This window comes from Harmonia axyridis, chromosome 6, assembly GCF_914767665.1.
Source record: "Harmonia axyridis chromosome 6, icHarAxyr1.1, whole genome shotgun sequence".
Taxonomy (NCBI): Eukaryota; Metazoa; Arthropoda; class Insecta; order Coleoptera; family Coccinellidae; genus Harmonia; species Harmonia axyridis.
In genome coordinates, this window is record NC_059506.1 from 17541484 (window position 1) to 17560151 (window position 18668).

The 18668-nt window shown below is 32.9% G+C and overlaps 1 protein-coding gene across 1 annotated transcript; it reads right to left on the reverse strand.

Annotated features, from left to right (window-relative positions):
- Positions 1 to 79: 79 nt before the first annotated feature.
- Positions 80 to 17125, reverse strand: LOC123682897 (gamma-tubulin complex component 6). The gene is made up of 12 exons (XM_045621710.1): positions 16922 to 17125; positions 16583 to 16806; positions 16119 to 16383; positions 15064 to 15303; positions 14560 to 14768; positions 9969 to 10258; positions 9682 to 9904; positions 9283 to 9517; positions 3333 to 3525; positions 879 to 2505; positions 562 to 806; positions 80 to 430 (listed from the first exon to the last, which is right to left on the reverse strand). Exons 1-12 carry the CDS (start codon positions 17061 to 17063, stop codon positions 130 to 132), a joined length of 4194 nt encoding a protein of 1397 aa, XP_045477666.1. The 5' UTR covers positions 17064 to 17125; the 3' UTR covers positions 80 to 129.
- Positions 17126 to 18668: the final 1543 nt, after the last annotated feature.

Here is an 18668-nt window from a genome sequence, read left to right on the forward strand (position 1 = left end):
AGGAAGCATTTTCTCTTCACCTTAAATTATTAGGAAAGGAATATGATAAATGGTAATGACTTAACAAAAACACAGTATCAAAACTTCATATTATCTATAATATAAATTAGAGGTATTTTGATTCAATTTTCAAACGCTATCACATGAGATTTTAGAATAAAATCCATTAGTATTCAATGAATCTAAAAAGTGTTTGAATTGTGGTTGATAACCATTCTTAACAACTTTCTTTCCAACCTTGAATAAATAGATAACAAGTTCATTAAAGTTCTCATAAATGGTCTCCAATTTTTTGAAGCTTGGATGTTTGAAAGTTCCTTCCTTACATTCCCATTTTTTTGAACGCAAGATATCGTAAAATTTAAGTATAACAGTGAATATTTTATCTAGAACTTTTTTCAGAGGAGCTGATCGTTGGTTGAGTAGACACCTGAAATCAACAAAAATATATAATGATCATTAACCTACAACAACAGTCAACAATGCAATTTATATTCTATCATTTTATTGGTTTAAAAATTAAATGATCTAATAAGTCAATTCCAATCAAAAATTACTTACATAAATAAGATATTTTTCAAGTAATGGGTATGCATATCATATAGTTCATCTAAATTTGTAACACTTTCTAAATTTTCTTCTAGAAAAGACCATTGTGTTTGAAATATTTCTCCAGTGATGTAATTCTGCAAAGACTGTATGAAATGCATCATAACATGGCGAAACAAATGTATCCTTCTATAATGGATCGAAATCATGAGGTATTGTTCTTTTGTACCAGTTTCTTTAGCCAGCATTCTAAGATTCTGAAATAAAATATGTAGAACGTTGTACAAAAAATGTATATAAGAACAACTTTCAAGTAAAGTTCAATTTACCATAAACATTTTCTTTAGAATCCAATTCATTCTATTTATCTTCAATAAAAATTTGAATACTTCATTATATTTGGCTATAGCATCGCATGGTAATAGAATATTCATAGGCCAATCCAATTTATATGTAAGAGATAAGCAATTTAGAACATCAATATCGCAAAGATTGAAACATTCTGGGAGATTATTTATTTTGAAAGACAAATTCTCGAAACCATCAGTTTTGTTGGAATCTTCTAGAGAACCATGAATTATATAACTCAAAACCCTGCAATTGATCAGTTCTATTGGAAATTTCACGTTGTACAATTTTTGAAATAAAATATCTGTGATTGTTTTGGCAAATTCACCATTCTGCAGAAAGAAATAACTCTTCAAATTTTTCAAATGTTGCAAATACTTCAAATCTTCTATGAAGTAATTCAAAAGCTCACTGCTCACTAGTTTCAATTGAACCACTAAAGAGAAAGATAAACTTTGGCTCAAAAACATTTTTAAGCACATTGGTTTTATATTTTCCACATCTTCCAATAAAAAAACTTTTGAAAAGTGGGCTTTGTCAAGTTGACTAACAGGATAATCAGGAATATTATAGTTCTCTGTAAATTTGAAGCCACCATCATCTGTCATTTCTGTTCCTGCAGTAGTTGGAAAACTATTATTTGTTTTATCTTCTTGAAACATTCTGCTAGTAGCTGAAATTGTTGAAATACTAGCTATATCACTAAATGGTGTTGAATCAATAGACATCGGTAAACATTTTTCCATTTCCAAATTATTACTATTCTCCCTTTTGAAGGTGAAATCCAAATGCAAAGAAATAGATTTTTTCAATTTTTCCCTCTCATTTTTCTCGTTGATTTTTTTGTTTGCTTCTATTTCACTTATATTTTGATTGATGTTTGTAACTGTTTCTTTAACACTATTACTATTAGTAGTTTCATTATCAACTTTTTTTTCTGTATAATTCTCATTACTGAATATTGTACTTGTCATCATTTTGAATCTATTTATATCAGTAATAGTTAGTTCTTTATCTAATCTTTCTCTCGGCTGGATTTCTATATCAAATTCAGAAGCCATAACTTTCATTCTATTCTTTTGGGCATCTGTTAAATTATCTGCATTCCAATTTACCCTGGCTTTTGTTTTATCATTCCTATCACTCATTCCTAATTCCTCATTCATAATTCGTCTCTTATTTCTTTTAGCCATTTCAAAATTTTCTATAGTTTGTTTGAAGTTATCATTGTTTATTTTTTCTGGTATGGAATTATTGTTTATTTTTTCGGTCTGAAGTGGCTCTATTTCACTTGTCTCTTCTTCCATATTAGCATTCAATTCATCCAAAGACTTTGCAGAATGAATTTGAGGGGTTTCATTATTTTGTATAGAGTCACCAATGTTGATTTCTGGTATAAAAGAAGATTGGGTGTTTTCTAAACTTTGCACATCTTCTATTTGTTTTTCCAAATTTATATCCTGTATTTCATCTCCATATTGAATCTGAATGTTTTTATGAGTGGGATCTAATTGGAATTTTTTTAAGACTTCAATATGTTTTTCAATTTTTTCTCTTTTGGCATCAGATATTTTAAATAACTGCTCATAATAATCTATCAAATCTTTACTGAAAAAAAAAAGACAAAAGTAATATATTATCTATATAATCAAGAATAACATCATGTAACAGAAATGAAATCATTATAAACAAGTAGTGAAATTAAAATTTGATTTTCGCCTTATTCAATTTCTTGAATTTCTTATCAAACTATTTGGTATCTCGAACAATTGTCAAAGATTTACATTCAATAAAACAGTAGAAACCGATTTGTTTTTCATTTCATAAATTTATGAAAAAATAAGGGTGGGATAAGAAAAGAGTAACAAAAACACATTTATATAATTTTGTGTCCCTCTTATTTCTGCAAATCTGCATATGCGAATTCATACAATACAGCAACAATTTTATTGCAGTTTTGACTGTTGGAATAGAGTCAGCTGGGAGGGTTATACGAGCTTTTTTTTATTGAAATTGGATGAAAGTGAAACTTTTTTTACCTTCATAAATTATTATTTATTATTTATATTTTATATTATTATTTTATTTACTTTTATTATAAATATTCATTACTTTTGTATGGGAATTTCAATAGCACTTATAGAATAAAATTACCAAATTTCTTAAAAACCGGATCAAAATTGAACAAATCGAGGATATTACTAAGATGTGCGGACATACAGACCGACAGACAGACAAAAGTTTTTCAGAAAACGTGAAATTCATTTTGCGAGCGGAAATTTTCAAATAGAAGATAAAAAATTTTCTTCATCTCAAAGGTGATCACAATGTTTCCTCTGGTAAAATCGGAATTAAAAAAAAAAACATGCAATACAAATAATTTAACATTCGATCATGAACATTTTACAAATTCAATGTACTCTATATTTACTCACGCTTCTTGTTGAATCATATATTCTCTTCTCTTTGCAATTTGAATACTAGTTTCAATTGATTTGATCTCCCTTTCGATAACCTGCAATATATGAAATTGCTTTTGATGCAAGGCCATATCATATTGCTCTTTCAATATTGCCCTCTCCTCAAGTTTCTTTTCATATTCTTCTAGTGCACGCGTCTGTCGTTCTACTACAATTAATTTAAAATTTCAGATTTGTGGAATGAAAGAAATGTTGTGTGATTAGTAAAGGTTTAGGCTTTGGATAAATATGCATTGAAAAAGTGCGAAATGTGCATATAAAACATTAAAAATCTGCATTTAAATATGCATTATAAATCGTTTATTAGATTGCAATAAAACATTTTTTAAAGGTTATAGATTTTCCCTATAAAAATTCACTATGACACGATGTAATGAATTGTGAAATATAAATTTAAGCTATTATTCCCTAAAATATTATGAAATTTTGTTCGTTTCACGTCACATGATACAATAGAAGCGAATTATAAATCCACTATATCAGTAAGTATCAAATTTGGGGCCCAATACTCCATTAGGTGGCAGTACAATGGAATCCCCCCAAACCTAATCTAATAAGATTCAAATATTCTCATTTTGTAACATCTTGCAAATATTACAAAAGAATTATCCAGTATATTCATCTAAAACTAATGACTACTACTATTATTTAATTTACTCAGCCTATCAAAAATATTTTCAACAATTTGTATACTGTTTTCTATAGAAAGCCCCTTGCTTTCCAATTTCAAAATAACCTTGGAAATACAAGTACAATTAAATTTAATGATGATCGCCATTCAAATTTGCACAACAATAGAAAAAACTGATGGTTTAAAACAAATTTTTGCTTAGGTAAACTATCTTTTTTCAACAGATGAATATTTTCCCCAAATACTTCATTCCATGGAGGTTGAGAACCTACCCAACCTTCTATTACCTAATAGGTCATAAAAGCTGTTTGGGATTTACCAATTATATTTTTGAAGTAGAGATCTATTAGATTCGTTCATGATTAAAAACAAATTTCATCTCGAAAATATGCAGATAAAACAGGAAATCCTAAAATATACACTTTAACTCCAAAATGTCTAGAATATGCATTAGAATATGGAGTTATGCAAATGTATATTAATCTGAAGCCTAGTTATTAGGTTTAAGATAGTCACTAATTTTTGTATCAAATGTCAGTGAATAGGTCCTATGGTTTCTAAAAAAAATCTTGAATGGTAAATATACAGGGTGTGGCGTAATTAATGGATAATCCTGTACTGGCGAATAGGGGAGGTCATGGCCGACCAGAAAATGTAAAGTTATGTTCAGTAAAAATATCATAGTTTTCGAGATATCGGACAATTTCATTTTTTTCTAACAAGTGCACCTTTACTCACTAATTTCAATGCTGTGATGACAAATCTTGTTATTTCTTTGGGCATTGTTTTCTATTTTACTCTCAAATAGCTGTACTAAGAGATAAACTACCAAATTCCTACCATCCTGCTTAATTAAGAAAAAAAAAGTAGAATAAACCTCATGTCGCAAATTCACTTACTTTTTTCTTTAAGTTTCAGTCGTTATGGTGAAAAAAAAAAGTATTGAGACCTTTTTGAACATTTCATAAATAAATTGTCAATTTCATTGCGGTTCTAAAATGGTATAGTACATGTTATTCTTTTATTGGGTGCTCGAAGTACGTTCCATTATTACAACTGAGGTACTAATTTCAGTGAAAGAGAGTTTTAGGGATTTTTGATAATACCTAATAATGGTGAAATAAAACACAGTAATATTTCGACTATTTATTAGAAATTACAGTGAGTGCTCGAAATGTCCGCCTTCTGCACGAATGCACGCTAAACATATTCTAATAAAAGATCGTTTGATTCGTCGCGCATATCTGGCTTGATTAATATTTCGAGTTGCTTCGTTAATGCGTGTGCGTAATTCTTCAACTGAATTTATCGGCTTGTCATATACCTTCTCTTTGAGACATCCCCAATAGAATAAAATCTAATGGATTTAGATCAGGAGATCGTGGTGACAAAGAAATTGTACCTATTCGTCTAATACAACTTCTCTGGAATTTTTCATTCGAATAATCACGTACCTTTCGTGCGAAATGTGCAGGGCAGCCATCATGTTGCAGCCACATCCGTCTCCTGTCTTCTAAATTCAAAATTTCTAGTAAAAGCGGCAGTGTATTTCTTAGAAAATGAAGGTATCGGTCAGCTGTTAGTGTTTCTGGAAACTCAAATGGGCCGATGACTTGCCCATCAAAAATCCCAGTCCACAAATTAATGTCAAATTGGTACTGGGATCTTTCTTGTCTCATTAGATGTGGATTAGAGACCTGCCAACTATGCATATTATGCAGGTTGAGATAGGAGTCGGATAAGGCTGCCCTGCACATTTCGCACGACAGATACGTAATTACTTAAATGAAAAATTCCCGAGAAGATTGATTGGACGTATGGGTACAATTTCTTGGCCACCACGATCTACTGATCTAAATCCATTAGATTTTATTCTATTCGCGATGCCTCAAAGAGAAGGCATATGACAAGCCGATAAATTCGGTTTCAGAATTACGCACACGCATTAACGAAGCAGCTCGAAATATTAATCAAGCCAGATATGCGCGACGAATGAAACGATCTTTTATTAGAAGATGTTCAGCGTGCACTTATGTTACTCTAATTTAAAATAAATAGTGAAAATTTTACTGTGTTTTATTGAACCATTATTAGGTATCATCACAAATCCCTAAAACTCTCTTTCACTGAAATTAGTACCTCAGATGTAATAATGAAACTTACTCCGAGCACCCAATAAAAGAATAACATGTATTACACCATTATAGAACCGCAATGAAATAGACAATTTATTTATGAAATGTTTACAAAGGTCTCAATACATTTTTTTTTTTACCATAACGACTTAAACTTGAAGAAAAAAGTAAGTGAATTTGCAAACATGAGGATAGACCTACTTTTTTTTTCTTAATTAAGCAAGATGGTAGGAATTTGGTCGTTTATCTCTTAGTACAGCTATTTGAGAGTAAAATAAAAAACAATGCCCAAAGAAATAACAAGATTTGTGATCACAGCATTGAAATTAGTGAGTAAAGGTGCACTTTTTAGAAAAAAATGAAATTGTCCGATATCTCGAAAACTATGATATTTTTACTTAACATAACTTTACATTTTCTGGTCGGCCATGACCTCCCCTATTCGCCAGTACAGGATTATCCATTAATTACGCCACACCCTGTATAATATTATATTAATAATATAATATTTTATATATGTATATACACTCGCGAGCAACCAAATCGACTCAAGCCCTAAGTCTGCGTACAAACTCTATTTTTACGAAAAGTATACAAGGTATTTATAAAGACGATATATCATTTGAAAGCTCAATATGCAAGCTCTCATTCAACACTAATATTGATAAAAGAAATTAATTCTAACGGATCCATTGTCGCATCAATAGGACTTTGAGTAAATTCACTCACTACGCTACCCGCGCCTTGCGCTAACTGCCACCCCTATAAAATCTCCCGTAACCGGTATACCTTATCAGTCGCTTATCACAAGTTGACAGGTACACATCTCCGTAAATTGCAATCATTGTTTCCACGAAACCGTGGACACCACACCTGCAGAAGCCGCTCAAGTTGTTGCCTTGTTGGAACAAGGACTTAGCCAGCGAGTAGTCGCTGCCCAGCTTCGCTTGAGCCAGTCTGCTGTATCCCGGGTATACAGACGATTTCGGGAGACCGGTGCCTTCAATCGAAGACCAAGAACCAGCCGCCACCGGTGTACTTCTGATAGAGACGACCGTTTCATTGTCTCTACCTCACTGCGAAATCGGCATCTGACTGGTGTTGATGTGCAACAACAACTCAGACGCGTTCGAGGCGTGGCTGTGAGCGAGTGGACAGTAAGAAGACGTTTGAAGGCAGCCAACCTGACTCCAAAAAGGGCTGCGACGGGGCCCAAATTGACTGCAGCCCACCGACAAGCGCGTCTTCAGTTTGCCAGAGAACACATCAATTGGACCATTGCCCAATGGCAGTCGGTTCTGTTTACTGACGAGTGCAGAATGTGTCTGCATGGCAACGACAGGAGAGCCCGAGTCTACAGACTTCCAGGCGAGCGGTTTGCCCAATGCTGTTTCGCATTTGGCGGTGGTTCCTGTATGATGTGGGCCGGAATCTCTTGAGAGGAAAAGACGGCCCTTGTTTTCGTGCCTGGGGGAGGCCGAGGAGGCGGCCTAACAGCGGATCGGTACATCGCCGATATTCTCCTGGATCACGTTGTTCCCTACGAAGGATTTGTAGGCGAGGACTTTATCTTAAAGCACGACAATGCTCGTTGTCATACGGCGCGCATTACTCAGCAGTTTTTAAATGAAGTCGAAATGCGCACAATGGACTGGCCTGCGCTCAGTCCAGACCTGAATCCGATCGAGCACTTATGGGACCAGCTGAAACGAAGAGTACGAGCCAGAGATCCGGCGCCCTCGACCTTAGGAGAATTCAAGACAGCTTTATTAGAAGAGTGGAACAACATTTCTCAAGAGGACGTCAAAAAGTTAATAAGATCAATGAAGAACCGACTTCGAGCTGTAATTAGGGCTAGGGGGGGAAACACTATATATTAATTAATAAATTGTAATGTATTGTTTTCACAATTTTCTTTTATTTCTAAAATACCCAACCACAACAACCTCTCCCAAATTCCCTGTATTTCCTGCATTTATGTTCAGATATCATTAATTACAAAAATAATGAACGGATATTGATAATGATGATATCTCATTAAAGCTGAAGTTTCAAGCTTTCAAATGACATATTGTCTTTATAAATACCTTGTATACTTCTCATAAAAACAGAGTATGTACGTAGAGTAAGGGCTTGAGTCGATTTGGTTGCTCGCGAGTGTAGTCAACATAATATTTGAAAACTTGAGACAAAATTCAGGAGGTGTATGTTTGTATGAAATTAAGATGGGTCTTTCCTTTAACTTAATTGCTTCGGCCTACCCCTTTCCGAAATATCGCCCTCAAAAGGTGGTGACTAAAATTCACCTTAAAAAATTCCAATATCCGAAGAAAAGTTTCAGTAAGTTAATAGAGATGATTTATGTCTTTTTAGAGTTTATCAGCATTACACTCGTAAATTGTAATTCAGTTCTGGAATTGTAGCTGGGATATATTATGCTAGGCTTCTTGTAGGCTAGCTACTATGAAATTGATTTTAACTATAAAGGCTCATTTTCACAGTGATAGTACTATCACAATAGTGTGATAGTGATAGTAACTATTGCAGCAACTGTCACCATACTAGATAGTTATTATCATTATAGTGCGAGAGTGCTATCGCGATAGTTACTATCACCGTGAAAATGAGCCTTTAGTAACTCTTCTTTGTAGCATATCCCATACAATCGGATTCAAATCAGGTGACTGAGCAGGCTATGGCAAAGATTGGATTCCTTGGTTATCTAGAAAATAGGATGTTGGGACTGCAGTATGCGGAGGGTATTGTCGTGCATGAATGGAAAACCTTCCCCAATCACTGTAGAATACTTTTATGAAAAACTAATGGTATGAAGTTTTTTTTTAAAGAAAACTGGATAACAATATGGTTGCAAAATATCGTCAATAATTGCGCTGCATGAGAGTAGTGTAGTATACAATATTCATAAAGTAAAAAATATCCTTAGATTTTTGCCTGGTGTAGATGAAATAACCTTTGAAAATAATTCTTTAAAAAAAATTCCATATTATTATGCTCTTAGAATGAATTTCTGTTACAAATCTTCATTACTCAACATAATACCGAGTTGAAAATAAAGAGATAACTTGTTTGTGTTGATTCATCAAATGAGAAGAGGAAATGTAGTTAGAATAATATTTACATTCAATTCTCTTCAATGTAGCTGCCCTTTTTTCAGAAATGAATTCCAGTAAATCCTCATTTATCTCCTTATCTTTTCGAATCAAAAAAGCAATAGAATGTTTGCGGCCACAAAATTCCAATGCCTCCAAATAATAATTCTGAGCACTTTGTTCAAGGAGGCTAAGTTGGTCTCTTGTGATGCAACAGGATATTATGTTAGGTTTTTTGCCCATCAGGAAGAGACAGAGTTTGTTCTGAAAAATCAATCGAATTCAACACAATTTTTGGAATTTCCAATAATAATTTGCTCAATAAATGCCAGTTTGAAATCTATTAGGTTTCAGGTTCAGAGTGAATGAAGTTACAAGTTAATTTTTTAAATACAGGGTGTTTCATCATGAACTGTTTAAATACTCACAAAAGGATTGCAGACCTTCAACAAATTCATCATTTTTCCGCAAAGAAGTATTGTGTCCTTAACATCATTAAGAAATTCTGGAATTATGTTTGGACAAATAACAAAGCTTCTAGTCCAATAAGTACGCCCTCTTGTGGAAATAAATTTATGATTGGTCTTGATGAAAAATTCATCATATGGGTCATTCACTGAACCATATAGTATCCATTGCAAAATAAACCGACTGAAAATTGAACAGAAGTTTTCATTCATAAAATAAATTTATACAAATTTATATTTCAACTTACCCAAAATAAATTTGACAGCACGGAAAAAGAATAGAATATAACACCAGTATTATATTTTTATCTATGACTTGAATGACCATTTGATATAAATAATTTAATAGAGCAACCCCATGAGGTATCTCCTCACTCTCTTTATAAGGACCAATTTTGCATATAGATGCAAGTGTATTAATTTGTGTTCTCAAATGACTGGTTTTTTCACTGAATTCCAAGAGATTCATTGAATTTGGAATACTCATAATGGCTGTTCTATAGAATAGTAGATATTTATTTATACTCTCACATAATTCCTAAAAAAAATTATTTTAATTTCTTGAATTCCACAAAACTGACATTGCAACTTATAGATAACTAGTTGAAGCCTGCGGTTTCACCCGCGCTCTGAAAAACTGCATGTATGGACAAAACCAAAATGAAAAATAAAATAAATAAAAATAAAATATAACCGAAATTGGGTAACATGAGGTATTTTATTATAATTAGATGTAAATATATCAAAATATAGTAAAGCCCTATATTTCTGTATAAACTATATTCGACATGCTATTTTTTCAATCAAAATAAATTAATTTTCACAGTTTACGTTTTCAAAATATAGATTCCAATAATTGAATTAAAAAAATTCGTCCGTCTGCAGTCCAGAGCTTTTCACAGAAGCGATGATCTCTTCCCATATTAAACTAAATTAAAATAAAGCAGCTGCACCAAAGGCAAAGTCACCATTGTTCAAACGCAAATCAATAGAATAATGTTTTTTTTTATATATTTTTTCTGATAATTTGATAGAATGTAATATAAAAATGTGTATAACTGGCTGGAAGACTGCGGTTGATAGCCATTTGATTGAAAAAAAAATCAAGACAATACGCCGTGTCACAAATCAATGAAAAAAATGGCAAAATTGCATGAATTAGGCTTCTAATTGCTTCTGCATCCACCGTATTCGCCAGATCTGGCCCCCAGTGACTTTTTCCTGTTCTCAGACCTCAGAATGCTCGCTGGAAAGAAATTTAGCGCCAATGAGGAAGTAATCGCCGAAACTGAGGCCTATTTTGGAGCGAAAGACAAATCTTACTACAAAAATGGCATCGAAAAGTTGGAAGATAGCTGTGATCGCTGTATCGCCCTCGAAGGCAACTATGTTGAATAATAAAATCGAATTTTGGCAAAAAAATGTGTTTTACTATGGTAGATCGGGGACTTTTCAATTGGCCTGTTAGTCCCTGCTACCCAACGAAATTAGGCCCTAAATTTTCCAAAAAACCACAGTAATCGGTGTGAACGGCTGAAGGCGCAAAACAGGAAGAAAAATTCGATATGTCAAAGAAAGTCACTCGATTACACCAGTATCATGGTGGCAGATGAGAAAAAAGCAACAAAGCAAATATTAAATTACGATATCACAAGTAAAAGGTAAGTGGGCTTCTCAACATAAACTCAAAATGATATAACTTTATATCCAGCCAGAACTTGTAGCTAAAGAACCTAAGGTTTGAACATTCATCTACAGACATTCATCATGCTACAGTTGCCATTTAGATCATCAATCTTTGAAAGAGAATATAGTGTTTTGTTAGATGCATAGCATGGACATTGGTTATAGTTCGTAATATTTTTTATCCCAACTCTCCTATGGCTCTATGAGACCTCTCAGAAGCTTAGAGTTTCTACTGTACTGTAGTACTACTTAAGCTTTGTTACTGTGTTCCACTTCAGGTACAGCCCTGTTGATTGTATGATCAACACATTCATGTTCATTTTTTAGTCAAATTGGAACTGCTAAATAAAGATCATCTTTTTAACTTATTGATATATCGAACGTGAGTCCAAAATTTCAACAAAATTACAGAGAATGTCACTGTATTCTTGTCCACTGTTCAACTTACAACGTTTACTGTACAGTGCATCCCATTTTGGGTGAGACAGCCAGGTTTCTCGCTTGTTATTTAAGATAGAGCCTTGCGGTTTTCACGTTCTTGTCCTACTTTTTTGTGAAATTCAAGCTGGTCTATCAGATTTTGCATAATTGTTTCCGTTCAAGAGATACAGGGCGATTTTGGAAATTGATACTTTTCGGACACCTCCTTTATCTCCGAAGTTATTAGAAATAATGCTGAGCTAAAAACTACGTGTGAATCAGAATTCTGCGTAGAATCCAGTGGCGTACTCAATTTTTTTTTTCGTATTATGGTTTTGAAGATTCAACACAAACATATATTTTTTTCAATGGAACACCCTGTATATTATTACTTCGTTGAATTCGTTATTTTTTCCCTTCAAAATGATGTAGGATACTATGTAGGTAGCATGTTCAGAAATGTTAAAAAAACACTAAAACATCAAATAATGATGATTTTTTTGTTAATGAGCAATGGATTTCCCATATGAAAAAAAAGATCAATTGGATAATTTTCATTTGAGATTTTTATTTATAGTAGAGTAACCAAACAAAGATAATACACTCATCACTAACATGAAAAACAAAACGTAGGTACCTACCTAATAGCTTCAAATGAATAATACAAAAATTCATAAACATTCCATAATATCTTACAGATGAAACTGTTCAAATTGCTGTCCATTTTCCCTGATACATATAATATACAACAGTCAAAGACTTAACAATCCCGAAGAACTTCGTGCATCAACAGAGGCAGTTTTCCAGGATTTACAAAACCGTCCTTTTATAATATTAAATGCACTCAGGCGTATTGAAAAGTTTTGTCATTTATGTATTAGGGGAAAATGGACAGCAATTTGAATAGTTTAATCTGTAAGATATTGTGCAATGTTTATGAATTTTTGTATTATTTATTTGTTGCTATTAGGTAGGTATCTACGTTTTGTTCTCCATGTTAGTGATGAGTGTGTTATCTTTGTTTGCTTACTCTACTATAAATAAAAATCACAAATGAAAATTATCCAATTGATTCTTTTTTATATGGGAAATCCATTGCCCATTAACAAAAAAATTATCATTATTTGATGTTTTAGTGTTTTTTAACATTTCTGAACATCCTACCTACATAGTATCATACATCATTTTGAAGGGAAAAAAATAACAAATTCAACGAAGTGATGATATAAAGGGTGTTCCATTAAAAAAAATATATGTTTGTGTTGAATCTTCAAAACCATAACCCGAAAAAAAAAATTGAGTACACCACTGGATTCTACGCAGAATTCTGATTCACACGTAGTTTTTAGCTCAGCATTATTTCTAATAACTTCGGAGATAAAGGAGGTGTCCGAAAAGTATCAATTTCCAAAATCGCCCTGTATCTCTTGAACGGAAACAATTATGCAAAATATGATTAGACCAACTTGAGTTTCACAAAAAAGTAGGACAAGAACGTGAAAACCGCAAGGCTCTATCTTAAATAACAAGCGAAAAACCTGGCTGTCTCACCCAAAATGGGATGCACTGTACAAGTACAGATATATGAAGGTACTACTTTGTAGTAAACAATAGCTTAAATTTTCATATCAGACTCTGAACTTCTCTAATGAGTGCAAATATTCCAGTGTTATCCAGGACAGTAAACTCGACTGGGGGAAACATATAGATAAGACTCTTTCCAGAACCACGGCGATATCCCATTTTATTGCTAAGAGTTCTTTCTGCAGTTCTTATATTGTATGTTGCAATGAATAAACTCTTAGAAATATACTTGGTCTCCATACTCGAATTTTTGCCCCCCCCCAGAATATTTGGGACAGACTGACGAATCAGTGTGAGATTCTGAGTTTTTAACTCTACTCACCTGGGGTAATCCGAAAGAAGTTTTGTGATTCGACATATGGTTGGTTTGTGTGAAGTGACTCTACTAAGGGTACCAGGGCACTGTAGTGTTGAAGGAAATGGAAAAGGCAATGAACTTGCAAAAAGTGCATCATGGTTAACAACTGCTGGACCTGAGCTTTTCTGTCAGCTAGGAAAAGACCAATATAAGGCAGCGGTCCAGAAATGGAAGTTGAATAACAGGATAAGCCACTGGACAAACACTCCTGGATTTACTCAAGCCAAGAAATTCGTGATGATTTCACATATCTATGCCAGAAAGCTCTTGAAGCTGTCACGAGCCGAACTTCGGGTGATGGTGACGGGGCACTGTCGGTACAAACATCATTTGTACCGTATGGGAAAGTTAGCAGATGAGATTTGCAGGCTCTGTGGATCAGAAGCAGAAACAGCTGAACACATGCTATGCAAGAGTCCAGAGCTGGCTGGCCTAAGAACCATTCATATGGGGAAGCCGGTCCTGGATACCCAAGAGGTAATGGCCAAGGACCCTAAGAAGGTTGTCTCTTTTATCAACGCCATTGACGACCTCCTTGGGTTTCTATGAATGAGTAGGGTAGAGATCAAAAGCTACATGGTCGCAGTTCCCAGAAGGCTTACTGAGCTACAACGACCCCAGTTCAAATAATAATAATAAATTTTCATATATAATGAAAGATAATGAATGTGAAGCAACCTTCCAAACCTAAATCTTCACAAAATACGCATCAATTCGTCGATAAAAACGATAAACTCTGTTGTCCATCTGAAATTTGTTTTAGTTAAGAAAAAACTTTTGTGCAAACTTACAGCAAATATATAACCATTACTTCTGTATTTGCTTGATTGCGAATCGGGCGAGCTCATTTGATATAATCCTTTATAACATGTACCACTAAAAGTGAAATTTTTACTGTATTCTTCTAATGTCTCTTCTGTTAATCCTTCTAATGTTATATCTGGTATCAAAATAAGTTCACCAAAATCATTATAAGTGAATGACTGAGACGCCATACCAACTGAAAAAAGCAATCTGAATAAAAAAAAGATATATTTAAATAGAAAAAGATTTGTATATTCAATTTGATTTTCTTGATCAAACTTCCAATTCTACAGAATAACAGCATGATGCTTATTTACTCTTGGAATAAGTTGAAGATTAAATAAAAGTTTTGGTGAGCATATTGGCATCAATAGATATTTTTCTACAATATATGTATGGTTAAAATAAAAAACCATTGACTGATTTATTGTAAAGAATTTTCACTGAATTTAATTCAAATTCATTTGTATATATAGTTTGAATACACTTACCAAGTAGATACTTTAGGTCATCAATAAACTGTTTTTTCGGTTTAATTTCAGGTTTAAACATAACATGTTCTCTAAAATATTTATTGAAACGTGTTGAATGTAAATTGTCCACCCACAGTGAAGATAAGTCACCCAATTCTGATAGGAATATTGGCTCCCTTTCTGGTTCTGCTTGCCCATAATCTTCCCAGGTTTTTCTTCCACAATATAATTCTGTTGCCGCAATTTCCCAAATACTTTCTATAAAATTCAAAGTTATGAAAAAAATGAGAAGATATTTGTTAGATCATTAGATTCAGCACATGTAGAGCAATTGGATCTAATGAGTAACCTTTGAATATTTATGAACAGCAAAAGGCAAAATAAAATAAGATGAAGAGGCTCAGGGCTTAAATGACAATTATCTTTATTTGAACCTTGTGAATATTTCTCAGTTTTTAGTAGATTTATGCACTGTTCCTAAGAACTAAGAATAAAACTAAAAACTAAGAATTGAATGCTAACAAATCAATGAGAATTATGCATTTTCCTTAAAACTATTACTAAACTTGACTAACTTTTAACTAAGAACTATAAAGAACTTCGCATGAACCAAATACAAATTTAATATTGAGGAGTGACAGTTTCCACTGTTTCATGTTCCTCAATTCATAATTATGAATGAAAAATGTATATGAAAAAAATTAATTTTTATTTTTTCACAATCAATGTCAAGCATCAAAGTATAGAACAAATAGAAAGTAGTTTGAGCATGCACACTTTCCTTCACTAATAAGTAACAAGAGAGTGCATAAACCCCACAGAATTTTTTGACAGAAATCTTAGTAATATTTTCCTAAGGACGATGCATAAATCTACCGTTAGTCTTCAAACTAATGAAATAAATAAAAAAAAATAATAAAGGATGCAAGACTATTGTGTAAGCTTAGCCTCTGATACCTGCACATTACATGAATGAATAAATAAAGAGACTTGAAAGAAATATATAATATGATTTTTCAGAATGATATTTTTATGTATTAATATCAAAGTTTCTATAATGAGAAGAAACAAACCTCTGATATTTTCTTCTGGAAGAATTGCTGCATTTTCTTCGTTATTAACTCCTGACAATGTTTTATAACTTGATTCATATGATTTATCTGTACATGTGCAAGAAGGTAACCTATTCAATTTATTACTCTTTGAACACTTTTTTTTCCCATCAAAATAAAATGTACTATCAGAATAATAAGAAGACTGGGAGATAATTGAATCTGGTAATTTGAAAAGACTGGTGAAATCAGGATTTGGTCCAAGTTCTGGAAGAATGGATAAGTCCTAAAAACAAACTTATGTCAAAATATCATGAATTTTCATTTGGACCTGGAGACCATAAACTTTCGACAACTTTTTCGAATCAATTTAATTGAAAGTAGAACTTACTTATTAGAAACAGAATTAGCTGAATCATTAAGCAATAATTATTGATCCCCTTCAATATAAATTAAATTAGTTCATTTTCTCAGGAGAAACTCACCATTTGATCATATTGTATAGACGGTATATTTCTCAAACTAAGGAGAAATCTTAAGATATTATTATAAGTATCAAATTTTCCCTCAGCTAAATAACATTCAGAAAGTAATTTATGAAGATTAGCAATTTGCTCTGCACATTTTGTAAGCTTGTATTCATGGGAGAGAACATACTGCCAAGCTGTGATATTACAAACAGGATCATTTGTACTTAAATCTTTGAATTCTGAAAAATAAAAGTGTTATTATATTTATTATACTCAAATTAATGACATAGATTCCTGATTATGGTAGTTTGAAGAAATTGTGAGTTTAGAACACCCAAAATATTCAATGCTCACTTTTTTTAAATTTTATTTTCCTTTTCCCTAATAGTAATTCATAACATTTGGAACGTCGGTCTTTTACTTTACTAGGGTCTCTCTCATATTTCTCACATAATTCAGTGATTAAATCCAAAATTCCAGATTTATTGTTATTCATAGTTGACAGTAGTTTGAATTTTTTATTATTTTCCTTACATCGCTTAAAAAATATGTTTTTCTATGGTTGACAAATTGGATAACGAAAAGCACAGTAGTTCATAGACCTAATATCAATTAGGTTAATTACAAAAAAAATTGGATATTAGGTCTATGCAGTAGTTCCTATACTGTGACGAAAACATAGACCTAATATCACATTTTGATATAAGGTCTATGGCGGATAACGGATGTCAAACATCAGAGTATATTAAAAAAAAAAACAGAACAAAAAAAATAGAACAAGTAGTTCGAGTACGGATAACATCTGTAATCTGTGGTTGAGGCCGTTTATTTTCCCGTGTGAAATTCTTTGCTGCATTGCGCTGCTAGTTGCCGTAGATAACCGAAGAAGGTATTGAACCAGTGGCGTGAATTGAAGCGAATATCTAAGAATATTTAGTAATTTTATGATAGTTTTTGGAAATAGTTGAATAATGAATAGAAACATTTTAAAATAATATATTCGTTAATGTTTAGGTCTATGGGTATGTGTATACATACCCGTCTCTAGAAAGAAGGCTGTGATATACAGTCCAGGGGCGGATCCAGGCGATGTTTGAGGGGAGGCCATAGAAAGTCACGGCTCATTTGGGTTAACAAAATAGCGGAAATTTTTGTTGGTACCTAATGGGACAAGTGTTTTTTTTATAGAAAGATGGATTTTAAAAGATCATATCATATTCAGTTTCCAATTTTTTTTAAGTCAAAAACAAGTTCAAAAAATTTCACATATTTCATAAATATGTTAATATGTATATGTAAATTTATTTCATAAGAAAACTCAGACGCAAAAACGTATAAGGTATAGTAAAAAGAAATACATTATTTTTGCACGAAGAACAATAAGGCTTCAATTACCTTAGTTAGAATGATTCAATTTAGGTCAAATATGCGCTGTTTTGTTTGATAACTACAGTTCCGAGTTAAGTGCCTTAGAGGGAAGCTCTTCGTAGATAATTCCCTGCTAATCTCACTAAACACGAAGCAAAACCTTCCTGGCCGTTTCCGATGGCTCATCGCGTTTTGACCACGCCCGTTTTTGCTTGACATTGTCGTAATTGATCCACTTTTCATCACCAGTCACCAAACTTTTCGAAAATGGGGCGATTTTGTTGCGATTCAGTAGTGATTCGCAGTGGAAATTCGGTCCATGCGGTTTTTTGCGTTTAGTCGTTTGGTTCCATATCTCTAGCATCTTCTTGAGACCAGCCTTATGCAAATAGTGTTTCAAACGGTTTATTCTGCACTCTTAAGCTCTTGAGCAATCGAAACAGAAATCGACAATGTCGAATAACATTTATCTCTTTATCTTTATCTCTTTATCAATAAACCTGACGAAATTCATTACTTTATTCTTGATGCGCATTTCATTTAGAACATAGATGCCAGTAGCCAAATATAAAAATGTATCATGAATTATCGAAAAATATTCGTCGACACTCAGAAGGGTGAAATATTGTATAAGATCTAGAATGGTTCGAATGAATTAGCATTAATGCTTATACACAAGGCCATTTGCAGAAGTCTGAATGTTGAAAATATTATCCAAAGATACGCTAGTCAA